The sequence below is a fragment of the Chlamydotis macqueenii genome, chromosome 5 (genome assembly GCF_036417535.1).
Source record: "Chlamydotis macqueenii isolate bChlMac1 chromosome 5, bChlMac1.mat, whole genome shotgun sequence".
In the NCBI taxonomy this organism is placed as follows: Eukaryota; Metazoa; Chordata; class Aves; order Otidiformes; family Otididae; genus Chlamydotis; species Chlamydotis macqueenii.
The window spans coordinates 41596238-41622649 of NC_141560.1; the positions used below are offsets into that span (position 1 = coordinate 41596238).

Here is a 26412-nt window from a genome sequence, read left to right on the forward strand (position 1 = left end):
CATAATTACTGGGTTCTGGGTACACATTTTTTTCAATAGTATCTGCTAGATTGCATTACAGGAAGGCACCTAAGCTGCTTTCTGTTCTCACTGATGTCTCTCTTTTGGCACCACTGCTTTCCAGTTTTCTTTGTCTTGACCTAAATCATAGCTATGTTAAGGCTCATCCCTGTGTTTTTATACAGCTACTGGAGGTGGAGGCATGGCTGGCAGAGAGGAGCTTCATTCTGGAGACCTCTGATTATGGGAAGAATGAAGAATCCACACAAGCTTTACTTCGTAAACTTGAAGCTACCAAGCTGGACATGGATGGTTTCAGGCCCCGGATTGAGAAAGTACAGGAGACAGGTGCCAGATTAATAAACAAAGACAGCCCAGAGAGGTAGGAAAGTGAAAACAGGCTCTGCTCCAGGTCTAACAGGCCCAGAGAAGACAAATATAGAAAAGTTCAACCTTCAGTAGCTGTTTGATGGCTCATTCAGAAATATGACTTCGGGGGACATCAATCCCTCCTTCACCACCGTCACCCACACTCAGCCCCCCAAAAGCTTGATGATTGTTTTAATGTTTTCATGAATGTTGGTTTTTAACAACAGGCCAGCTAGTGCAGATCAACTTCCTTGTCCATTGTCTATTCCCAGTAACTGTCATCTAGTTCTTATTTACCCTAAAGGTTCAAAAAACACTGTGCTTGGGACATGCTTTACAGTTCACTGTTTTTCATTGCCCATTTGCTTTACATCTGGGGGGAGGAAGTGAAAAGAGCAGCTCTTCATATGAAATACTTTAATTTCCAGAACTAGCTGGTTTTAGTGGTTTGGCATAACTCAATCCATGATGTTATCTGTTTTCTTCTGTGTTTTTGAAGGTGTTGCAAATTCAACCTGTCAGAAAGGACAATGTTCAAAAAGAACAGTAAAACAAATACATACCTTCTGATTCTTGTTCTTTACAGTCCAGCCATACTTTCAAAGCTCCAGGGGATCCTAGCAGACTATCAGTCTCTCCTACAGAAGGCTGAAACCCAGAGAAAATGCCTGCAAGAACAATTCCAGCTCTATCACTTTGAAAGAGAATTCCAGCTGGTGGATGCGTGGCTTTCCAGTAAACAGTCTGTAGCAGAGTCTGATGACTATGGGCAGGACTTAGATGATGTTGAGGTAAAAGAAAATAAAAGGTATTGTATGTATTGTGTGGCAAAGCAGGAATATATGTGCTGCAATTTTGTGTAGCTGCTGACAGTGAGGCATGTTACAGTGATAAAAACTAAGCAAACCACTTATCTCTGGAGCAAGAACTCAGACTAGTTTCTGTCTGCTTATACAGGGCTCTGTGAGGCTCATGGAGGCTCATCCTCCAGCAAAAAAAAAAAAAAAAGTAGATGCATCAGAAAGTTAGCTTTTTCTTGGGATAAGGTGAGGTCAGCACAATTCACTGCTGGCTCTGATTACAGATTTGACAGGGCCTAAAAAATTTGACATGACTAGGGCCATGATCTTGTAATGATTTCAGTAGAAAACACTGGGATGCAGCGTTCACACTTCTAGCTGCTGATCTCAAGGATAAATTTATCCTTAGGGCACACAGTGCAGAGATGTATAATTTATAATGTCCATTCCTCAACAACTGCTGCACATGTGGACAGTCTAACAGGTTAGCAGCACCTGTTTGTCAGGATGTGGTGATTTTTCTCTGTGACATAAGATGTTAAATTATCAAGACAATAGATGACACCTTCTAACTTCAGATCATCTGGGTTTTTCAAGTGATGTGCACTTGTAGACTGCAATACATAGCTTTTGTGTTATACAGTACAGAGAAAGTGATCCTTCTGTCTCTCTCAACGAGGTAGGCAGAAATTCTTATATCTAAGTCTGCTGTGTCCCCATTTATCCCACAGGTGCTGGAGAAAAAGTTTAAAGATTTTGTAAATGAGGTAAAACCTTTGGGACATTCCAAAGTTGTCTCCTTAAATGAGTTAGGAGCTAAACTAGAGAAGGAAAACCACAGCAAGATGGACATTATCCAGGAAAGGACAAGGCAAATCAATGAGACGTGGGAGAAATTATGCCATGCCATCCAGACAAGGACAGAGGTAGGAAATCCATTAAAAACTGGGGCATTGAATTCCCTGCAGTTTCCCATGTCCTTCCTTTCCCAAACCCCAGTGCATTGCTCATGTTGAAACACAAGGTTTTTAAAAGCAATAGGTACAGTCTGTTCTATTCTTTCTTTATACATTTCCCTTTATAGCCACTGCTTACCCTGCTGTTCCTGGCATGGCTTATACTTGAAAGATAGTTATCAGCCTAGCATAATTCTTTTACCTTTAGTTCACTGCTAGCTCTGGTTTCCTGAAAAACTAAGCCAATCTAACCGTTTACAACCACTAACAGGAAGCCAGCTCCGGCACTCATTGGACTCTTTATTGAACTACTTGAGCTTATTAAAACTCTCCAGATGAAAACTCTCCAGATTTTTTTTTCAGAGTTAGTTACTTGAAGTCAAAGAAGGGGTATAGGAGAGAAGATTATAAAGGACACAGAGCCAAAACCCCTACCTTTTGTCAGCAGTTAACTGTTAAATCAGCTCACTCCCTCTCATGAAACTGCAGTCACACATGCATTTGGAAAAGCAGAGTGGACACACAGAACTCAACATTTTTGTTTGCTTTAAGGAGAACATAAAATGTCAGATGTTCTCAACTCTTTTTTTGACTACGTTACATACACATTTTGCTTATGAAGTAGCTCAAGCCCACTATTTTCTGTTAGCAGCAGTAAATGCATGGCAATTGTTAATATATAGTTTGACTGTAAAATAGTATTAAAACATTTTTAATCACCTCATTTCAGAAAACCTAATTTTTCACTTAACTCCTCTTATTTTCACTGTTTGCAGTGTAGGCCTCTATTCCAAGCAAGTTTTTAGGACACTTTCTGTGATTGAGAGCGCTACATTTAGAGGGCAATTCATGCTCTCCATCTTAGTCATTCATATTATGTAGGGTTAAATTGCTCTTTCAGAGACATCAGTTTCTTTCCATTGAGAAAGAGAACCCAGGGAAATTAAGACAGATTGAACATCTTGCTTTCAGGAGACTTAATTGGGAAGGCGTTTCACTCCTGCTCTTGTTCAGACTGTACTGCATTGGGACACATTAGGGTTGCCCTTTTTTTGTGCTGCAGACATGATATATATAGTACTGCCATAAAATTGTTTCTTTATTCCAGAATCTACAAGCAGCTCGGCAAGTTCACCAGTATGATCATGATGTGGATGAAGTAAAGGGCTGGATGCAGGAGAAAGAGGCAGTGGTGGTTATAGATGATTATGGATATGATCTTCCAGGTGTACAGACACTTCTCAGTCAGCTTGAGGGAGTAGAGGTAAGAGGATCCGTCATGAAGCAGTGGCAGAAAAGCATAAATGGCAAAAAAAAAAAGAGGCTGATACTGGATTTGAAATCCTCTCAAGTGTCTTGTTTGCAGGCCAACAAAAGATAAATTTATTGCACCTTGAAATATTATTTGTGTTTCACAGAACAGGGCCTTTTCCTCCCATTTTTAACATTGTGATATTATATTATTAATGCTTTTTGCTTCTAAGAATGACCTTATCTTCTAAACTCTTTTCCAGATTGTTATTATAATTGCAAAGGTATCATCTGAACTACAAGAGACCTCAGGTCCACACTTATCAAAATATTCAGTGTGTTGCCTCTAAAGAAGCTTCTTTGATGTTTGATGGTGAATTTTAAAAGGCATTAGGAGGAAGCTTAGAGAAAAAATATTGACAGAGTCAGATTTCCAGCCTCTGTGAAGCTAATGGCTAGAGAAGATACGCACCATCTTTAAAATCTGCTTTTGATAGATGTAGGTGGTGACTTAGTTTTATGATCCATTCTGTCTCTGTTCCAGAGAGATCTAGCAGCCATCATGAAAGAGCTGGAACGGATTCGGGGAGAGGCTTGGCACCTCAGCCGCACATACCCTCAAGTCAAGGAAAACATCATGGAGAGACTCACAGATGTGGATGAGTGCTGGGAAAACCTGGACAAGAAGTTTCTGGAGAGGAAGGCAAGACTGAGCCAGGCAGAACAAGTCCAGCTATACTTCAATGACTGCAGGGAGCTGATGTATGTGTTGGCCCCTTGAGTTTGTCAGTGGGCCTTACTTCTTGTTTTTCCCGCATAGGATTTTCTAAGTTACACCTGTCAGTTATTTGACTCGTGTCCCACGTGCTCTGCAGCTTGCTTGCAAATCTCTTTGAATAATAAAACATGGCATCTTCTTAACACTTCACAGAACTTACCATACATCAGAGGTTACTGTGCCACTCCACATCAGCACAGTGCGCATGATAAACTCACATTTTTAGTATTTCCTGACAGTCTTGGAGAAATCAGTCACTCTGGATAGATTTGGTAGTCTCATAATTCCAATTGAAAATAATGTTGATTCTGTAGGAAGATGGGGGATGTCTCTGCTGGATAGTAGAGTAATCTCTACACCTGTACAGGCACCAGTATCCAATTTTCTCGGTCAAAGCAACTACATTAAAGGTAACCTTCTAGAATAGAGTCTAGAACACTTGCTTAAGTGCCAAAAGTGTTTTGCACACCTGTATTTAATTCCCTGTATGCATGCACTCTTCTGTCCATTTATATTAGGGGTCAGTTTTTTGCGATAATTCAATTGCTGGGAAATTCTGTTACTGTTTTCCCCCTTTTTAAATCTGAGTTAGAACAAAATGCTGAGTGTTTAAAGCATCTACAAAACATACTCTTTAAAAAATATATGTTGACCTAAACATCTCTTTTTGTTTAAACCAATCATGCCAAAGCCTCTATAAGCAGAGGTCTAATGTAAAAATTCAAATAATTAATAGAAATATGCTATACTCAAAGTCGCAGACCAATATTGAAATATTATATTTCATTATTTTCATATTCATTATATTATATTTCATTATTTCATTATTTGTGTTTTTAAACAGGATTTCTCACAGAAGAAATATAGACATTTTAAATTCAGTGTAGTTAATGAAAGAGTTAATCCATGACAGGAGTAGAAATAGAAAGACAGTGAAGTGATTACCACTGACTAGCGGACATTTACTCTGTTAACGGATAGATCCTGAGCTCAGGAGGCATTGGTTTATGCCAGCTGAGCCTCACAGAGTAGAAAATTTTCCTTGAAAAGTATCTATGAATATGCTGCTTTGCATGAGTGCTCTGCATGCACAGGAAGTACTTTGATGCTTGGTGATAAGGTTAGGTGAACAGCCTAGCCATTTGCCAGTTACAGCTCTTCCTGAGGATTTGAATGCACAGTGCTTCAGTGTGCTTCAGCTGCCTTTAATACAGGCTGTGTATTGAAGCAGCACTGGGAATATTCTATCAGGTTATAAAAATCCATAGATGCGTGACTGAACTTTCATCAATTTATTTGTGTATTCATCATGTCTTTCATGAGCAAATAAAAGTCTATGTACATGTATCCACAGCCACGGGATGTGTGCATTCCTGAGTATCCAGTAGACTCAGATTCCTTCAGTTTTTACCCTTTGTGACTCTCTTCTGTAGGGCCTGGGCCAATGAGATGCATGCACTGGTGATATCTGAGGAACTGGCTAATGATGTCCTGGGAGCTGAACTGCTTATCAAGCGTCATGAGGAATACAAGCGTGAGATAGAGAAGCAGTGGTTAAAATACGAAGAAATGCAGCGGGCAGGAGGTGACCTAATGAAGAATGGACATTTCATGTCTGTGGAGGTGTGTTAATGAGTTAAATATTTCACAAACAGGAGTGAACAAAGAAGACATTAAATAGGCAGAGGTTGCAGCTTTATGTCTCTTTCAAAACAGAAGGACTAAACAGGACAATCAGGTTCTCTGCTATTAAAAGCTGCAGACTTCATGTGACATGTAGAAAAAGAAAATACTTTTTAAAGTTCTTACTCCTCTAAAAACTGATTTTGAAGCTGACCATAAAAGAATAGTCACTGGATTGATCAGGGCTATGTAGGGGAGTAGGGAGGTATTGCTATTCCACAGAAAAAATGTGCCACATAGATGAGATTTTAGTATTTAATTACACAAGACCTAGGATAAAATATGTCACAATGCAATTAACCATAGGATAGAGTGATGTCCCTGAATGCACCAGAAGATATGTAATTTTTCAGAAATGTTATAGAGTCAATGGGGCAAGAATGTTAACATTTCAGTGATCCTTTTATCTATGTACCTTCACACTTTGACCTTTACAGTGATCCCAAGCTTGTCTTGATACTGACAGTAGATACAGAGATCACACCATGAAAAACATCTTCAGAATTCATGCAAGATTACATTACTTCTGTTGTACAAATCATTAGAAAACTTTCCACAGTTTAAGGCTTTCCATTGTTGCCTTGCCATAAATGGATCTATTTGTTGAATCTTCTGGTTCTCCCTAGTTCTATAATACAAATTGTCTGGGTATAAAGTTTCATCATGGGAAAGCATATAGCAGAATATTGGTCATACAGTATGTGGAATATACATACAATTATAATATATAGCTATACAACGTACAGGCTAAATGAATTCAAGTCAGAAAAATGAGGACTCAGACATCCTTTCTAAACCATGTTAACGCCACAGAGTTATCTAGAGTTCATCTTCTGGATCGTGAGGGAGATTACTCACTAGTCAGCTGTCACATGAAAGTCTCATTGCATTTTTCATCTCCTAGCATTGCAAATGTTCTTTTTCTAGATTGAAGAAAAACTGTTAGAGCTGTCAGAGCTGATGAAGAAGGTAAAGGAGAGCTGGGACATGAGGAAAGAGTTATATGAAGAAAACTGGGAGATCCAATTGCTCCGCAGAGAGCTAGAACAAGCAGAAGCGTGGCTGGCTGCTAAGGAGAGCTTTCTTTCAGATCCTAGCTATGGAGTGAGTAACGAGTGCAACACTATTGAAATGCCTCTTAGCAGATACAGAATGCTTGAAGCATCTAGCAGCTTGGGCCTGAAGCTAATCACAAGCTAAACAGTAATGTACCCTTGAGATTACAAAGGGCAGGAATTCTGTTCTCTTACAGAATATGAGCCCAGGACAGTTGCTACATTTTATATGGTGATGGGCTCCAGGAGGTGGTGACTTCCAGAGGGTGGTAGAAGACTGGGGAAAACTCCTGTCATAGTTCAGCCCCGATCAGGACCAGACGATGCAGTCTCTCTCTCACTTCCCCCACACTCCGAGAGAACAGGGAGAGAAAATATAAGAAAAATGGCTCGATGTTTGAGATAAGGACAGGGAGAAATCCTTAAAGTTACCGTCATGGGCAAAACGGACTCGACTTGGGGAAAACTATTCATTTATTACTACAAACAGCAGGATAATGAGACAGAGAACAAGATAACCTCCCCCCACCCCTCCCTCTTCCCAAGCTTAACATTATCTCTACTACCCCCCACCCCGAGCGGCACAGGGGGGGAAGAGGGAATGGGGGTTGCAGTCAGTTCATCATACGTTGTTTTACACCGCTGCTTCATGGTTGGGGGAAGAACTCCTCACATTCCTCCCCTGCTCCATCGTGGGGTCCCTCCCACGGGCCACAGTCCTTTGTGGAACTGCTCCGGCGTGGGTCATCTCTTCCACGGGGTGCAGTCCCTCTAGAACAGCTGTCCCAGCGGGCCCTCCATGGGCCACAGCTGCCTTCAGGCATCCACCTCCCCCGGTGTGGGGTCCTTCACGGGCTCCAAGTGGATCTCTGCTCCTCCGTGGACCTCCATGGGCTGCAGGGGGACAACCTGCTCCACCATGGTCGTCACCACAGGCTGCAGGGGAATCTTGGCCAGGAGCCGCATTACTCCTCCCTCTCCTTCTGAACTGACCTTGGCGTCTGCAGCTGTTCCTCACAACATGCTGGTAGATGTCTCTCAGGATCTTTTTTACATCTTATTCACTTCTCATCTCCTCTCCACTTCTTGCAGCCGGGCCGGACCGAGTTGGGCCCAGTCGGCTGCCTGGCGAGAGGCCAGAGGGTGAGGCCTGCCAGGCCCATGAGGCCTGCGCCTCCCCCTCTGTGCCTCTGCCCCCACTCAGCTTCTTCACATCTTCTCTTCTCTTTTCTTTTTTTTTTTCTGTTTTCCCCTTCTTAAATATGTTATCGCAGAGGCGTTATCATGGAACATTCTGCTACCAATCGGCTCGGCCTTGGCCAGCAGCGGGTCCGCCCTAGACCCGTCCGAGTCCACTGAACAAAGGGGAACAACTTCTAGCAGTTTCCTACAGGAGCTACCACCTTAGGCCCCCCCTCACTAACAAAACCACGACAACTCCAGACCATTTTTTCACATAAGATAACTTGCAGGGGATTGAACTTTCTCTGTCATGCTGAGAGCCTATTTCAAAAGGAAAAAAGGTTTTTCACTACTTCATATTGGGTAGTAGAATGTTTTGCACAGCTTGATAGCTAGCTTGTAAATTCCTATTTAAACACCAGCATCTATAGTTTTGATTTTTTTCTCATTGTTGACTGTCTTCTGATGGTTTATAAGATGGGGAAACAATGTCATTAAATCAGGTATTGAAAACTAAGCAGAGAGCAAGACAGAGGTTTAAGATACATGTGTTGTAGGGCAGGAATAAACTCTGTCTAGCACAAGCTGGAATGCAAGTACTTAATCTGTATGTAAACTGTTATAGTTGGAAGCCATGGTACCACATGGCTTTGCAGAAAAAGCATTGTTATTTGAGCTCTTTTTTCATGTACAGCAGAAGGACTGCAAGCTACAGACCTCTTTTTTAAGTGTAAATTAAGATTTTTCACACAGTACTAGGGGTTTAGATGTTCACTTACAAAAATTTCAGAATCATCATCTGGCTAAATAGAACGGGTAAATCTGAAACTCTTAGGCATAATCGCTTCTGATAGAGTTGATTTTGGACTTCTATATCTGATAATTTTTCCATTCAGGATTCAGTGTCTGAAGTAGAAGAATTACTGAAGAAACATCATGATTTTGAGAAGATGCTTGCAGCTCAGGAGGAGAAATTTGCTCAGCTCAGCAGGAAAACTAAGGTGAGAAGTAGAAGACTGATGAGCTGTGTATGAGACACATGTTTGGGGCTCAGTCATTCCATCTAAGAATGAACTCCTGTGTTGAGATGAAGTAAATGAGTGACCAAAGCTGAGATACACCAGATAGATCAGCTGAGAACAAGACCTATATGTGGATCAAAGGAGTCCAACTAGCTTGCAAAAAGTCTAGGGGAGAAGTGGAAGCTTTCTTCTGCCAGAAGCAGCAGAAATGGTGTGTAGTGTGCATTACTGTATGAGAAACAAGTGATACCTTGCTACATGGATGGAGTGATTTTGATCCATTCAGGATTTCAGCAGGCAGTTGCAGCCACCTGACAGTGCTGGAGGATAACAAAGGGCTGAAAATAAAGGGAGAGTAAGGCAGAGACAGGCCTTGTTCCTTCTGGCAGCATTCCCATTGTATTAGGTACCAAAAATACTCGGTCAGCCTTCCAGATTCTGTTTCAATGGTTTTAAAAATTATTTTCCTGGAATAACCCGGAAGACATAGCTTTGTGTTTGGCGTTAGGCTAAAAATTAGCTCAGATGAGTCTCCTTTTTTTCAGTGATTTGCAAATTGGCTAAATGGAGGGAGGAAGGTCCTTCACTCTAAAATTTTCCATGAGAACACCCCTGGATACTCACTGTTCCTACAGCAAACTTAAGCAGTGCCATAGAAGAGAAGCAGAATTCCTCTGGAGCTTTTGACTCTAAGCTTAGACTCAGACTTAAGACTCAGCCTCTAGAGAATGTAGCAAGGGCACAATTCACTCTATTTGAGATTAGCTGTCATGAGTACTATGGTTTGGGCAACAAAATAATGCTCAGCAATTAAGTTCAGTTCTAACTCTAAGATGCCAATGGAGGTACAGGCCTTAAAATTCAACGCCAGGAAAGAGAGTATTTGAAAAACTATTCCTGCTTAAAATAAAAAAAAAAACCGAAACCTTTAGGTAAGTACCAATGAATGCAATTAAGGTAATTTTTCAAAATGTAATACTTGTGTGCTACAGAGGGAAATGAATCTTCTGAAACAAGTGGACACAGAAGAGAGTGAGCAGAAGGATAAAGGCAAAGTTGTACGGGTTCCCTCTCTGAAACGAAAAACATCTGACAAAAGGAAAACACCACCAAAGGTGACAGAGATAAAGAGCACAGTGCCACTGCCATCTGTGCCTTCACCCAGCCTGTCCTGGAGGGCCCCACTGGAAACTATTTTCTCTCCTGTTGAAAAGTCTCCATCAACATTCAAACAATTCACTGCTGGGGGAGTCCCAAAAGTGCTGAGCAGCAACAAAACAGAAATGAAAGCTGAGAAGAGGCTCAGTGAGATTATCACTCCACCTACACCAAAGACAGTGGGCCCACAAGCTACATCTCTGGAAAGTCACAGTCCTTTAAGCTCTCCTTTATCTCCTGCTCTCATAAGCCAGCAACGCAGCAGCAGTTTGTCAGAATCGTATGCCGCAGACCTTTTATCACCTCAGGAAAAAAGTGCTAGAGGCTCCCCTTTCTCCAGCCTGCAGACAAAACTAATGACAACTCCACCTGAGCCTGGCCAAAGGTCACTAGATAAATCACCAAACTTACTGCTGTCTAATTCCTCTTGGGAAAGACTAGAGAATACATCTTCGGTAAGTTCCAGGGGTTCCTGGCTCTCTCCTCACAAAACTGCTATCCTGTGCTAATTAAAGTAAGGAAATATAGGAAGTTCTGTATGAAAGTCACGAAGAGCACTATGTAGTGGACATTTCAGTGGATAGACTCATGGATCCAAACAGCAAGAGGTACTTTATGTGCCTTTGCCATTGATACACTTTCCAAAAAGATAGTTGACTTAGGCAGCTAGGTATAGCTTAAAAACATTTTTAATTTACTGAGCTTTATAGCCTAGGTCTTGACAACTGTATTGGTTTCTGTTCTTCTTTCCTAAGCTAGAGGTTGTTCGTGCTGCTGAATACTCAGCAGATCAGTTAACAAGAGGCAGGAAATGCTGTCTCACAAAGAAGCAAGAATGCTGATTTACCTATACCCTCTACATGAGGTGGTGGTACGTAGTGTACACTGAGCTTAGAAGTCAGAGAGAGGCAAGACTTAGTGACACACTTACCAAAGAGCTGACTTGGTGCAAGGCTAGAATGAGCAACTCCTGTTTGTTCACCCTGGCAGGAAATGCACTAGTAACTCATGGACAGGTAAAAATTATTGCCTTCCCCTCTTGTATTTTGCAAGGAATGTGTTTGTCACATACCCAAGTGTACCAGTACAACACTATACATTGATGTAGTTCGGTATTATTGTAGGTGTGGTATGAATAGGAATTTAAGTTGTAAAGTGTATTTAATAATACAAAAAAAAAACCCATTAATTAATTAATACACCATAAAAGAACAAATTCCATGAGTAAATTGTTCTGTAAGGATATGAATTCTCTTCATCTAAGTAGTGTATCAGAGATGTGACTGCAACCTAGAAAGCATTTCTAGCTGTGCTGTGAATGTAAAGGGTAGAGGCAGTAGAGATCGGTTTCTCTGTCTAGAAAGACCTTCAGAAATTATAACATCTATTTAAGGGCAATTTAAAAGTTAAACATCAATGTTCTTGTGTATCTCAGGTTTCTGCAAGTCTCCAGCACATGGAGGGACTCCTAGAAAAGAGAGACCAGCTCCTTCCAGGAAGACAACAGGTAGAAACAAATGCGACCACTCTGGGTTAATTAATTTTTTCTTGAGTTATAGTCCAGATCTGGTCTGACTTCTTCAGGATAATCTCTTGCTGAAGAGGAGTTCAGGACTGTGGCTTTAATTCAGTTGCCACTAAAATACCTGAAGAAGTATCCACTGACTTTGGCAGTACCTGGTCTAGTCTGTAAGAGAAAAAGACAATGGAATTTTTGCCTGTTATGGGAATCTGGCAGAACAGGGTCTATCTACATTTAATGGATTTACAAACCAGAGCCTAGGCTGTATGAACATGTTACTTATGTTCCCCTAATTATAAATACAGATTTCAAAATATGAACTAAATTGAAAAAAAAAAAAAACACCAAAGAAAACCCAAAAAACCCAAACTAAACCACCACCAACATTAAAAAAAAAATACAAACTTCAAGACCCTGTATCAACATCTAATGGTTTGTTGGCAGAGGAAACCCTCAGTTCTATGATTCCAATGGTTATAATTTCTAACTGTGCTAGAAGATAATTAACATTTCTGTTTATCTTTCAATAAGTAGTTTGTTTAATCCAGGGCTGAATTAAACTGAAATCTAAATTCTCATCCTGGGAAAGAATATCACTTCAGGTCAGTAGGATAATGATCATAGCAGGGCAGGACATTTTCTAATATTCACCACCAATCTGTAGACAGGTATTGCACGTGAACAAGTTGTCTTGGATTGTTTTTCCCAAAGAATATTTACTCTGAAACTTTTAACTTGAAAGATCTCTTTAAAAAAAATTAATCTGGTACGGACTCCATCTTCGGGAAGAGAAATTCAGTTTTTCCTCTCTTCTGGATCCAGTGAACTTAGTCTGCTGTGATACTGAACTTCCCTATCACCAAACAAGAAAAACTATGACTTACCTTCCTCAGGACTTTTTCCTTACTTTTCTCTGAATGACCAAATTGTCAACTTGATTCACTGGCACAACAGAACAAGAATACACAGAAATAATAGGATTCTTCATCCAGAAGGGTCTCATGGCACTAGGCTAACCTTTCAGTCATACATAGTTGGAGTAGGAAATAGCAGGTACCTTTGCACAGTGTTCAGTAGCATTCCAGTGGGGTTAGTTTAGAAAATTAAGAATTCGGCTGCTACATTAAATTTAATCTACACAGTTAAAAAAAGTAGACTGTGACCAGCAGGCAAGAGCCAACAGTCCAACTGGGAAAAAAGTGGAGCTTTTAATGGCCAAAAATAGACATAACTTTGATTACCCACCTTCTCTCAAAGATGTTGCTGACCACAACTTGGTATACAGTTTGCTTGCACCAGGTTATGTAATTTATTCAGCCCTGACTTAGAGACACCCTTCCTGTATCACCCACACCAGAAACTTCAGCAGATTCTGTTTTTCTAGGAGATAATAATGACTAAGAGAGCTTCTGTGATCATAATCTGGGCTACTCCAATAAAATATATAGATAATAATTGGCTCTTATTACCATTTCTATTCTTGTAGCCAGCCTCACGGTCTTGGAAAACCTTCTATGTAAAACTTGATGGATTAAAGCTTGATTTCTATAATGATGAAAAAGAAGCATCTGAGGTAAGTTGTTTTTTTAATTTTTCTAGTAATCTCTGTGTTCACCTATTTAAAAATACATTTAAAAGAAAACAGAGTTACATTTGCTTTGGTTTGGAGCTGGGGTAATCAGTTGTCTTTCAAATGTCAGCTGAGTGAAAACTCAACAATTGTTCAACTGATACCAACTATAAGACAGAATAATAAGCTTTCAGAAATTTTCAAATATATGCCTTAAAATAACTATCTTATTCAAGAATTACTTGAATTACTTATTCAAGTTATAACGCAATAGTCCATTCTTCCTCTGTGGTTCTTCGCATTCAGTGATTATAGTCATAAAGTCAGAAGCAGTAAAAGATAGTATGGATGTGTAGTAAGCATGCATATTGGTATGGAATTGAATCCTAGCAGAAAAGACACGGAAGACATTTTGTTTTCATTTCGTCCTCCTTCAGAACATATCCACACTCCTGTCCCTCAGCATTCCTGGCGCCAAATGTGAGAGGCTGGTAAACTACATCAGGAAAGAAAATGCCTTCATGTTGCGGTAAGTCTTCTTCAGAGTGCACTAATGAAAACTTACACATCTACATGCATGGTTGTATTTGCCTACAGTCACCTAAGACTATTAGGAGGCATAACTGAAATGTCTTACAGTGCTTGCCCCACTCCTAAGGACAGAAGGTATAAGGCAAGACTAACTACAATTCACCTTCTCCTATCCTTATTTACAGGCTGAGAGATGGAGCAGAGTATTTCTTCGCAGCACCTTCTCAGACACTGATGGAGGACTGGCTGCAATCACTAAAGAATAATATAGGTACATTCTCACTTCCTTCAAGAATGAACTGTGGTTTTAGCAAGTGATGGTGAAGGAGAAAGAGCAGGTGTCCTTAGTCTGGGGCATTCTGAGCTGTCCTTTTTGCCTCTGTTAGACAGCAGTACGCAAGTCACCTGCTACCTTGCAGTGTGATGACCTGGCAGGGGAATGCCCAGGGCAACTTGCAAAGCAGCCTTTTGGTTGTACTGCAGTCAGCATCAGGTTATTGACAGGAAGGGCCCTTGCCCAAGGGCTATCTTCATCCTTTTATTAAGGAGTTGCTTTGGATCTTGAGCAACAGCTTTTCTTTTGAATCTAGATCTCTTTCTGGACACCCCTCACTAGGCAGTGACTTGGTGGAAGGGAAGCCAGAGCACAATTATAACAATGATGTTCGGAGAGAATTGTTATGGACCCAGAAATGGCAAACTCTGCCTCTAACACTACTTCAGGAGAGTTTTATTTATATTCTTTGACTCTGCAGGACACAGCAACAGATCACCTTCCACAGTAATGGTGCAGCCTTTCACTGTAAATGTAGAGACCTCCCAGACAAGACTGTGGGACATTCCAGACAGAGACTCTGCTGAAAAACTAACCAGCAAAAGCTCACTCCTGAGGTAGGGGTTCTGTGCTGCAAGGCTGAACAGACATCAGTGCTGTTTGTGCTTAGGTAGCAGTCACCTACAAAGGGAGATTGCCCTGAGGTCAAAAAGCCCCACTCCTCTGTCATTAATCCAGTCAAATACATCATTCTTGAGTATGACCCTGCCTCAATTAATTAGCGTCATTTATGACATGCTACAGCCAGTTTTAAAAAATGGGCCTTGCTATAGTCAGCCATATCCTGTCTGTGGTTTATGGCTTAAAATTGGGACACCCAGAGGAGTTCTTGTATCACCTATTGTAGGCACCAAAGATATGGAAATAAAGTATCTGGTCTGAAGACTGGGTTACCTGTATGCTCGATGGAGAGAGACCTGTGTGAACAAATGCGGGAATTGGAGCAGGAGCCTACAATAGATGCTTTGGATTTTTCTCTGAACATTCTCTCCAGCAGGATCTGAAAGGAACCCAGCCTCCTAATTTAAGGAGCCAAACCAGTCATCTAAAGTTGCATTGTTTGAATACTTTCCTCAAAGGCTGTTTTGAGAATCCAAACACAGACGTGTAAAACACTGCCACAGCCAAATTCAGAAATTTGGCCTGTGGTGTAAATCACTTTCTGTTGCATTTGGAGTCTGTAAAAGTCTTACAGGCTATGATATGAAATCCTAGTCCCTCTGCCTGGTAGATTTTTGCTGCTGAGCTAGATCCCTAAAATGTTCTTACATATAGACAGTGACTTAAACTCTTCTAGACTGTACCTGATATTCTGGTGATTCATGTTGTTGATAGGAGAACACCTTCCTTCAAAATTAAACCGGAGAGAGAGTCTGCAGAATTTTCCAGAGATCTTAAGGAAGATTGGACTACAGTGACACGAGCCTCCATCACCACCCTAAGCCTAGAACAAAACAGTAATAAATCAAAACTGCTTCCATCTCAACTAGAAGCAGGAAGAGAAAAATGACATTTGCCTCAATGAATACCAAACCATTCACCATCACATCTTAACCCAGCCCTCTGGAAATATGTTGATATGTTTTAAGTTAATCACCACCTTTGGAACTTATTTTAATTATGTATTAAATCTGGTAATACCATTAAATATAATTAAGCAGGACTGCATCTGGTATACTTTTGTGTATACAATGACTCTGTCATTCCTCATATCACCTAAGTGATAGCTACTCCGAGTTAGCTAATGGAAGAGCAGAGGCACCTTTAAGTCAGGCAGCACAACTGAAGTGACTGCGAGACAGAAATGGGGAGCACTGAGCAGAGCATACGGTGCTAGCTGTGAGCGAACAGCAGCCACCTGCAAGTAACTTTGCAGATATCAATGGATAAGATTTAAGAGGGTTGGGCAGTCTGTACACCACAGAAGCAAACGTCTCAAAGGGAATGTTATATAATTCCTGCAGTGTTTTATAGTCTCCATGATCTTTCATTTTTACAACACATTAACCAACAATTATTTGCCAATTCTTTGTGGATGAGGTTACCAGGAAAAAAAAAGTCCTGCAGTGTTACTCATTTTTAGTGGAATCTGAAACTAAAATAATACGTGAATGATCAGTCAGCATAAAAGGAGAGGAAAAGCGGGATAGCAAGGAGGAAGTCTAGTCCCCAGAACACTGTTCTCAGAAAGACCAAATACTAGGTTGATTAACAAGAGCCTATTGGGAAGCTGGATTGAGTAGGAATTATCTAAGTCTTTTGGGGAATTACAGGGAAGGAAAAAAACATTCTACAGTATGTTATCTGTATGAAGTCTCAACTTGTTCTCATTACACTATTGGCCTTTTTCACTCTTCTAAATACCTGTAGCTGAACAGTGTGTCAGGTGCACACAAACTATCAAATTTTTATCCCCACAGTGCATGCAGCAAAGTCCCAGCATGATGCAGCAGCAGTGCAACAGGTGACCACATCAGGAGCTGGCTGTTCCTTTTTGCGAGTAGTATAATGCTTATTTTGAAGAGATACCATTCCTTGGGCTAAACACAGAAGTGTTGGTAGGATGAGACCTCTGGAGGTCCATAATTCAGTGTCTTGCTCAAAGCCAAATAATCATCAACACTAGATCAGATCAGATATGGTTTTGTCTAGACAAGCTTTAAAAACTCTCCAAGGATGGCAATTTCACAATCTCTTTCCATTACCTTGTTTAGTGCTGCTCTACTCTGAGTGATTTTTTTTTCCTAAAGTTTCGTATGAACCTTCCAACCCAGGACTTGTGCCTGTTGTCCCCTGTTACATCATATACTGACACCAAGAAGAGCACGGACCCATCAGCTTTGTACCTGCACTTCAGCAGCTCTCATATTGCCTTCTCTTTTACCAGACTAAACAAGTGCAGCTCTTCCAGTCTCTCTCGTAGGCTGTGTGCCCTCAAACCCCTGATCATCTCAGTAGCCCTCCACCACACCCCTTTCAGTCTCTCTGCTTCCCCCTTGAACGGCACATCCCCAGACTGTTCCCCGTATTACCAGTATGTCCTTGTCACTCTTAACGAAACAGGGTTACACTCCTGGCATAGCCCGTGATGCAGTTTGCTTTATTTGTGCTGCTTAACTCATATTGACTGTGGCATTCACTGTAACTGTCAGATGCTTTCAGCAGTGCTGCTCAGTGCTGACATGGGAGCATATTCTGCACCTGGTGCTGAGTTTTGCACTTTTTCTTGGTCAACTTAATGAGATTTCTGTTGGTTCAGTCCTCATGTTTTCTCAAAGTCCTTCTGGATTGAAGAGCTGCCATTTGTCATGTCACCCACTCCCTGATTTTTTACTATTGTCCTCAAATGTATGAGGATGTGTTCTACCTTGCTGTATAACTCACTGATGAAGTTGCAGAACAATATTAGTCACGGTATTTACCCCCAGATACTCCATTTGTCACCAGCCAATGTCTAGAAGTCAAGCCATTGATTGTTGCCATTGATGAAGGCAGCTCAGCCACTTTTCAAGCCATCCAACAGTCTGTTGATCCAGCAAGACTTCCACAACTTCCAAATGAGAATGCTTTTAGAGATAAGGGACAAGCGTTACTAAAGCTGAAGTATACTACATCTACTTTTTTTCCACATGACCACATTTCACCATGAAGGGCAATTACATGATCCAAGTCTGATGTCCCCTTAGCAAATCCATGCTGAATGTTCCTCATTGCCATCTTCTCCTTCATGTGCTTGAAATGAAGTCTAGGAGGACTTGCTGCATGATCTCACCTGTGGGTCTGGTGAGGCTGATTGGCCTCATACATAGTTTACCAGATCCCTTCTTGCTTTCATATTATTCTGTATCCCTTCATGAGAGACCTCCTCCAGCCATCATAATGCTTCACAGGTAATAGAGCAGCAGTCTCAGAGTCACACAGCCTGCTGGTGCAGCACTTCACTGAACATCTAGCTTCTCTACGTGGACCCTTATCTGTTGCTTCCCCAAGGTCCGATCTTCCAACTCCTTCCCTAACAGTGCTGGTACACACGAAGGCTGGGACCAGGCTTTACCTACGAGTACTGAGAAGCAAAAGAAGAAAGAAAAAAAGTATAGAATACTTCAGCCTGTTCCATACTGTCCTTCACTAGGTTTTCTCCTCCATTTGTTTCCCTAGTGGGAGACACAGCAGACAACTGGAATAAATTAAAATGAAAACTTGGGCAAAAGTGCTATGAAATTGCTGGATTAAGTGGACAGGTATGTTGAACTGCATCTCTTCCTACAGGGCTCTAGACAGAACCTTCTTGATGCACAGATGTGTGCACACCCACACATGTGACTGCACATGCATGTACTTCTGTGAGGAGACACTCATGTTCCAAACTCGCCATTCCAGCAGTGACATTGTATTGCCAGTTCCCTTTCCGTGGTTAAGACTGAGGACCAGAGTGTAAAGATGAGGCCCCACACTAGGTCACTGACCTCAGTTAAAGAAGTTACAGAGCCTGATAGAATGGTGCAGAAACAAATGAAATGAAAATATGTCTTTGAAAAGTTTTTTACTGCAAAATAAGAACATGACCTGCAGGGAATTTTCTGGATAAAATGGTCTCATTCCTTTCAGAACACTTTGTTTTGTTGGAAAATAGATGGCAAGTCAAAAGTGTATATCCAGAGAGGAATTATCATCTGATCGCAGCGGAAGCAATTCACAGCAGAGAGTTGTCACTATTTTCAGCAACTGAACTGTAACAATCCAGGTGGCCAGAGCTGCAGACTGTGAAATCCTTTAGTCTTTAAATTGTTTGAGCTTGATACTGACAAATGAGAGGCATTAGATGCTGTCAGGTCTGTACCTCACTCCCAGGGATCGTCAGTGGTGCCAAATTGCATTGCTGTGGTCTTAGATGAGATCAGACTAAGAATAGCTGCAACCTGATCCCTGGTCTCCACAGAGGAAAGATAATTGCACTTAATGCTTTGTCTCGTCTTATGATGTTTTCATGCTCTACTTTTGCCTTGAGGTGCTGACGTAAAGGACCCACTGAACTGGCTGTGCAGTTAGGGCAGCTTCAGCATAACAGATTTTTTTTTTCTTTTAGTGCTCTGAATGGCACTCTGCAAAGCCACAGCTATTGAATGGAAGCAGTAACCTCACTCTATGAGCCAACAACAACAAAAAAAAAAATCCTTCGACAGCCCCCTGAGTATCACTCCCATGAAGAAAGCAAATAAGGGAGCAGTTATTTCCTAATAAAAGGAACTTTACAGGGTTTACCAGATTCTTACAGGGAAAGACGTTCAGCCTTTCAAAAGTGATTAATGTATTAGAAATGCGAAATGCCATGGGATCAAATTAGTGAGTGTAAGCTTGTCTTCCTGCACCTGCCAATGTATCAACACAGTTTATGTTATTCCACTATAACTCATTTTCAATAATTAAAAAAACATAATGGAAATAGCCATCAGCTCTGGGTGGGCTGTAATTTTGGTGGTTAGAAAGTGTGACTACTAAGAAAAAGGTCACATTTGCAAAATTGTTTTTGCTAAGCTATAAATAGCCAATTTTCAAAGGTAGTTTCTGCAATTGTTTCAGAGGGGTTGCATCTACTACTACAATGGGCAAATAAATAGGTAAACATCTTTTTTGCCATTTGCCAGAGGGATCAAAGCAGGAGAGTCTGAAAAAAAAGTAGCTCATGAGATGGAAGCCTGTCATTATTATATGTACACATTTATTGTGTTATTGCAAATGTTAATTGAAGAATGAGCAGGATTTGGGTTTCCAGGTATCCACACTGGGGCTCACTAGTAATTATAGGGGCAATGCCCTAAAGCATTTTATATCATAGTGTAGGTCTCTCAATGATTTTTCCCAACAGGAGAGCTGTAGTGGCCTGCTGGTCCCACCAGCTGGAGTGCCCACTCCTCGTGCTTTTACCAAGTCTGGCTTCCCAAAGCAGAAGCCTTATTTGCTGTGTCATCCCAACTGAGGACTCCATCTGCCTCCACACAGCTCTTTTCCCCACACACCTACCTTTCAAGTCCCACGTCCTTACCTTAACTCCTGGCACTGTGCAGCGCACTGAGGAGGCAGCTGAAGCCATTGCTTCCCATGAGGCGTAAGCTGCCATTACTGAGTAAGACTCTCAGAACTGCCAGCAGCAGCTGTTGAAAGTGTGGTGCTCAAGCTGCGATGCATGTGAGACATTTCAACGTTGTTTATCCCGGAGGATATCCCAGCAGAAGCCCCAGAGAAGCTCAGGGGAGATACACACAGTGCTGTGCCGCAGCAGGAGGACTGCTCTCAAGATGCACCAGCAAGAAGGGGACAGCGTGCTCAAAGATAAAATTACCGCCACTTATTTTGACCTTGTATCTTCTGACAGTGCTGGCTGCCAGGACTCAGCTAGGAGCCAAAGCAATGTCACGTAGTTTTATCCGTCTCGGGCACTGACATGAGTTTGGCTTTCGAGTCTTAACCTGATTGTGCTCTGTGCTCAGATACTTAATTCTCCAGCAAATAAATCTTTTACCTTCAGGAACTGGTTTATATCCCATGGATGTGGATTATATTTTCTGTTGACAATGTCATTGCCATTATTAAAACTGCTGTTGTCCTATGCCCATCGCTCTTTTAAGGTTCTGCCTGCATTTGTCACACTGCAACACACACTCGTCGGTAGCTTACCTTTACATGCATGTACAGTTTTATGCTATTTGTACTGCTTATATCATAAATTAGCTGTGACTGCCTGAAGCAGAAGCTAAAATCCTTGCCCGAGGTATCTTGCTGCTCAAATAAAATACATTGGCTTTAAGCGACCTGCTCACATAGGATGATGCACTTCCACAGCAGGACTGTAACATGAAGCTGCGTGGCATTTCTTGGGGCGGGGGGCGGGACGGACGACAACTCTTGCCTACTTCCTCTCTCCTCTGTTATGGAATAGTAAATTGTTCTAAGGCTTCAGGAAAACCCTTGCATCCTTAAATACGGGGTGGGGGTTGGGGATTTTAGAGGTGCAATGAGTTCCACCAGTCAGGATGAAGCAGAGCTGATCCAAAAGGGAAAGAAAGAAGACTCCTGATGCACCTCAAAATAACGTGCCAATGACACTGTTCACCTGAGACACAGACTCAAGTCCAGCCTCACCAGATTTAGCCCAGGCTCCTCAGGCTAATGAAGGAGTGATCAGATGAACCCTCCAGCATGGGCTGGGACCTGTTTAGCCCTTTTTTGCCTACATACCTATCTACTGGTGCAACCATTCGGATTTTAGGCTCCACTTGTTAAGGTATGGTGTAATCATGAGGAAGAAGCTCTTTTTTTTTTTTTCCCCTTCTACTTATCTCTGTTTCTGAGCCAAAGTAAAGTTACCTAGCGTGAAGGTGGGCAGAAATGGCATTTATCCACACAGGGCTGGGGGCTCTTCCCTGACAGGTGGAAGCCAAAGCTTCAAGTCCTTAAGTCCTCTGACAAGGACTTCAGCCTCAGTCCTTTTTTAGCCAGGCTGAAGCATGATTCTTGCTCTTTGCTTGGAGTCTTCTCCTCTGCATTGGCTAATTTTCCAGTGGGAGGGAAGGAGACTGCAAAACACCAATTTTATGTAAATACTTTTTGGGTACATGGAATGTCTAGAGTTGAAATTCGTGTTCAGATTGATTCAGATCAGTCACTGCATCCAACAAGGTGATCTAATCATTATATATTTTTTGGCTAGTCCAACACTTTCTTCTGTTATATCTCTGCTCGGAGTTGCTGCCTGTCACAGAAAATACAGCAAGTGAAAATAATGGGAAATTGCTACATTTTCCCTTATTGTTGATAATTTTAAACTGCTTTTATAAAAAAAAAAAAATTAAAACTAACTTTTTTTTTTTTTTTAACTCACCAATTAACTGGTAACAGTAAAGTTCAGTGAAAGGCAGACTTTTGTACACATTTAAATCAAATCAGCATGAGGCAAAATAAAGCTGTGCCTTGCTGTGGCTCAGTACAGCTGCCTTCCTACCCTACCTTGTGCCATTTCACTGTAGAGGGTTTTACCACAGGAGGCGGATTTTTTTTTTCCCACTTTTTTTCCAGGCTCTCAAAGACTTTGTAAACCAGAACATCGTCTCTCTCTGAGGTTTCCACCCAATCTTGAAACAAGTAAATACCCTACAAAGTGCTCAGCAGCATCTAGCATAAGTAGTGCTAACACAACTGGGAAAAATGTATTGTGTTTAGGTGCATAAAGACTTTCATGGATCTGGTGCTCCTTTGCAATATTTTATTTTTAATTAATACATTATTAAATGGTTAAAAGACACAAGAAAGCAATTTCTATATAGAGTAGCTAACAGTTATGAGAACAAACTTTTGTTCCCTTTGTGTTTGGCAGCAGACAGCAAGCTCTGTATTTTTTCAGGGTTTTCCAGCAAAAAGTTCATCTGAGAGCAGTGATCTGGGTGCATTTCAGATGAGGTTTTCGTGCACACGCATCCATCCTCACTGCTAAAGCAAACATAACACCAAGGCCCCATTTATAAGCATGCCATGTGTTTCACACACGCCTTTTTACAGTGAGACGCAGAGAGATGCTTTCTCCTCGCAGTGCCTGCTTTGGTTTTCACGCACGCCACTCAAACAGCCATTCAATAGCGTGTGGCACAAGGCCAGGCAAGACTGGGCACAAGGAACAAACATACAACCTTTGGGGAACAAACACACAGCATTTCAGTGGCCCATTCCCTTTTCTACCTGAAAGGAAACACGCACCAAGGAGCAGACCTGAGCGCAGGTCAGCGATCAGCTGTACGTCACTGCAGCTATGCTCTAGAGGTTTGTGGGTTTCGGGCTGTGCAAATCAGCGTGCTCTGAACCAGAGCGAGCCCAGATGTGCTTTGGGGACAGCACGTGCCAGCCACCAGCTCCCAACAAGCTGCGTGGACATGACTGTACCCAGAGTGGGTCCCTCCATCCCGCAGAGTCCTCCAGCAGCCTCTGCCCTCGCAAATGACCTCCAGCCACAGCGTCAGGCCAGCAACATGCGCCCTCAGTGTCATGCTACAAAAACAACCAAAACAACAAACAAATGCACGCTGATGGGCAATGATACTGCCCTCACATACTTTCAGGCTCTGAAATGCAAAAATATATTTTAAAAAACTATTATAATTTAAGGCTACAGAGGTATCACATGGGGCCCCAAGGAGCTCGGGGGGCACGTGCTTGTCTGTGCCCCTGGGCTGGAAGATTAAACAGCAGTCCCCAGCTCTGCTTTAAGTGTTGGCACAACCTTGGGTGACAATTCTCCTGGCAAAAGGAGCATGACATCATCTTCCCACCTCCTTCCCCACACACAGCCACCTCCCTCACTCTATAACAGGGTTTAACAGTCCCTCAGAAAAGTTATTCTCCACTGACCGGGTTACCTGAAAACCCTGTGGAGTTTTTTTGGCTCTTTGATATTTTAGTGGGCATTTCTGTTTGCATTAGCAGCACTATGAATGCACCAAACACACCCCAGCTACAGGTCTGTGGAGCATTTAGAGAGACCCAATTTTCGCAGCACCGCTGAGCTTCCTTGCTGCTGGGCACGTGATTCCAAGGCTCAAGGAGGTTACAGATCACTCACTGTAGCCCATGAACAAAACAGGGATATCTTTTTCCAGCAGCACAGCATAAAAATTAGGTAGATGAGGTAATACAGTGTTCCTATTTACAGTATGTAAACAAAAGGCAGGTACATCACTTCATTGGTGGTCTTGTTCCTGACACATCTGCTGGATCTCGGTGGGGGCTGCCTTGAATCTCCTGAAGGCCAAGTCTTCCAGCTTCAGTTAGGTATTGGTTTCATGTCAAAAGAAATCCCAGTCCATTGTGAGAACACCAGTGTCCCTGACTGAAATGAGTCCTTTAACCACTGCAGCAGCAAAGTTGCTGTCAGCTGCTATTACTGGGGCTCCCCACAAGCTGCTGCCCCCCGCCCCGAGCTCTCTCCTCCAGCTCAGCCCTTTGCACCTCCTGTGTAATAGCATAATGCTGGAAGACGCAAGCAATAATCTGATGCCCCAAACACATCAGCACAGCGAGGGCATGGAGATGGGCAGGACGATGGCATCACGCACTCCTTGTCCATCCTTCCCGCTCCTGCTGCCTGGTCGAGGTGAGCAGGGGTCAAACACCAACTGGCTGGGGGACCAAGCGCCGGAGCCTGGGTGAATCAGGGCACAGCAGCACATGGGATGTGGGAGCACACAGCCTCTTTGCAGTCATGCTGGAATCAGTTTTTGTTCTGTGCAAGCAGGCTATAGGAGGCACTTCTTCATAGGATCAGCCAGAGAGCCCCATGTGCTTGTATGTGCACATACCTGCACCATGGCATACTGTGCCAAGACGTGCTGCTCTCCCACGCAAAGTTAACAGATCCTGCTGGTAGGACTCTCTCTTCCAAAATAGTGCTCTGCTGCCATCTCACATTTCAACTCAAAATGGCTCACTATTTTTTTCTTGCAGATGGTATCTGATTAGTTCTTATCTTCTCATGGTCTGAATTCAGTTGTACAGTTGCATTCCAGCTGTTAAGACTCCTCAGGTTTTGCATGGTACTCTTTAGCTCAGCAAATCAGCATTGTACAAGGAATATTGCTGAGGCTTACTCATTGTCTTCGCTTGCAGCAGCAGAAGCATTCAGTAGATGCAGGATTCAGGCAATGAAGCCTTTTGTAAATGCTCTCCCTCTGAGCTTGAATACTGGCTGTGTATACCAAAAAGGCAGACTCCCGTTTCTCTGTCTAATTTTGGATTTCAAGTAAAACTAATTCTTGACATCAAGTAAAATTCCAACACAGAAGAAATGTATAAGATTTTCCTTGGAGGTCTCGATGAATATGCTGTGTTTGGATTAAATAAGCCAGAAGCAGGTCCAAATCCTTCACTGCTAGGAAGTTTGGAAACTTCTCTGACTGTGGAGCTCTGTTTCATATTGTGCAGCATCCTTTCCTACCATCTAGGTAATGGTTTCATATAGTGGAGGGCTATAAAGATGTTCCAAGCTCCTAATTCAAGGTAAAGTCTCTCACTGCACTCCAAAGCAAATTAAAACCAGGTGTCATTTTCCCAAATATTTTCCTCCAGCACGGAGGTGTGATAAAGAATTTCCTTTTTTTAATTTGTGCTGTATTTTAGTGTAGCACCTATTAAAAATACCTTGCCTATGATGTTAGGGATAGAAGACAGTAAATGGAAAAGATCTGGGTGTGAAAATACAATGGCTATGCACTCTGTTAGCGAGTTATGTCATCCTACATTCAGTTTACATACATAAGGAGCACAAGCTTATGTCTCGGTCATGATTATTAAATTAAATATACTTGAGTCTATGGTAATTATTCCCCTCAAGTTTCTGGTATCAAAAGCTTGTTTCAGGCTCTTGACATTTTAATGCATAAAGGCACTACCTGTATAAATCAACATAATCACTCACGCCTTATGCAGAGTTTTTCCTCCAGCCAACGCTCAAAAGAACCGTACTCGCTCTCCACAGCTAATGTCCTCTCTCCTTGAAATGTAACTGCCTCCCTCGTGGCAGTCTGGAGCAGTGTTTCTGTGCCAAACTCTTGCAGGGGAATGGAAAAAAAAGGAATAATTTCTACATCAGCAAAGGGAACCGGCCAGGCAGAATGCAATTGTCCATGTTGCCGTTTGGCCGTTGTTCACAGATATATATGACTCTTTGGCCTGACTTCAAAGCTGAGCCCACCAATTCAGTGCAAATCCTAGATGCTCAGCCTATCTGAAAATCTGGACATTACTGAATGCAAATGGCCAGGACTTGGTTTGTAAAGAAGTATTGAAAAGACACCAACAATGGGCTCAGGATTGAGGGGACAGGCACATCTGAAGAACTATCACTATCACCACCACCATATTCTATAACACTGGGGAGATCCTGGAAGGTCTCTGCTAACCAGGATCCTAATTTCTTAACAAGTAAGACCACAGTGTGAGGCTCTTGTGGTCTGAAAACTTAGGGGAAGGAGATTAAATAAACCCTTTTGAAAGCTAGGAACTTGACCAAGGCAAGATGAGAAATGTGCGGGTTTCCTCAGTTTCCTGCAAATAACGAACACTGCGACGTGTTGTAATGTGACTGTGACATGTTATGATGAGACTGTGATACGCTGTAATGTGACTGTCGTAGCCTTCAGTGGGAAACAAAAACTCAGC

The 26412-nt window shown here is 42.0% G+C and overlaps 1 protein-coding gene across 1 annotated transcript in view; it reads left to right on the forward strand.

Annotated features, from left to right (window-relative positions):
• SPTBN5 (spectrin beta, non-erythrocytic 5) overlaps window positions 1-15853 on the forward strand; it is a 108185-nt gene extending 92332 nt beyond the window's left edge. The window contains exons 53-67 of the mRNA XM_086748721.1: window positions 186-382; window positions 956-1160; window positions 1901-2095; window positions 3234-3389; window positions 3921-4138; window positions 5588-5777; window positions 6765-6941; window positions 8971-9075; window positions 10089-10709; window positions 11690-11761; window positions 13263-13349; window positions 13784-13875; window positions 14063-14148; window positions 14633-14768; window positions 15547-15853. Of these exons, the coding sequence (XP_086604847.1) occupies window positions 186-382; window positions 956-1160; window positions 1901-2095; window positions 3234-3389; window positions 3921-4138; window positions 5588-5777; window positions 6765-6941; window positions 8971-9075; window positions 10089-10709; window positions 11690-11761; window positions 13263-13349; window positions 13784-13875; window positions 14063-14148; window positions 14633-14768; window positions 15547-15721 (2712 nt within the window). The 3' untranslated portion in view covers window positions 15722-15853. The remainder of the gene's footprint in view (window positions 1-185; window positions 383-955; window positions 1161-1900; window positions 2096-3233; window positions 3390-3920; window positions 4139-5587; window positions 5778-6764; window positions 6942-8970; window positions 9076-10088; window positions 10710-11689; window positions 11762-13262; window positions 13350-13783; window positions 13876-14062; window positions 14149-14632; window positions 14769-15546) is intronic.
• Window positions 15854-26412: the final 10559 nt, after the last annotated feature.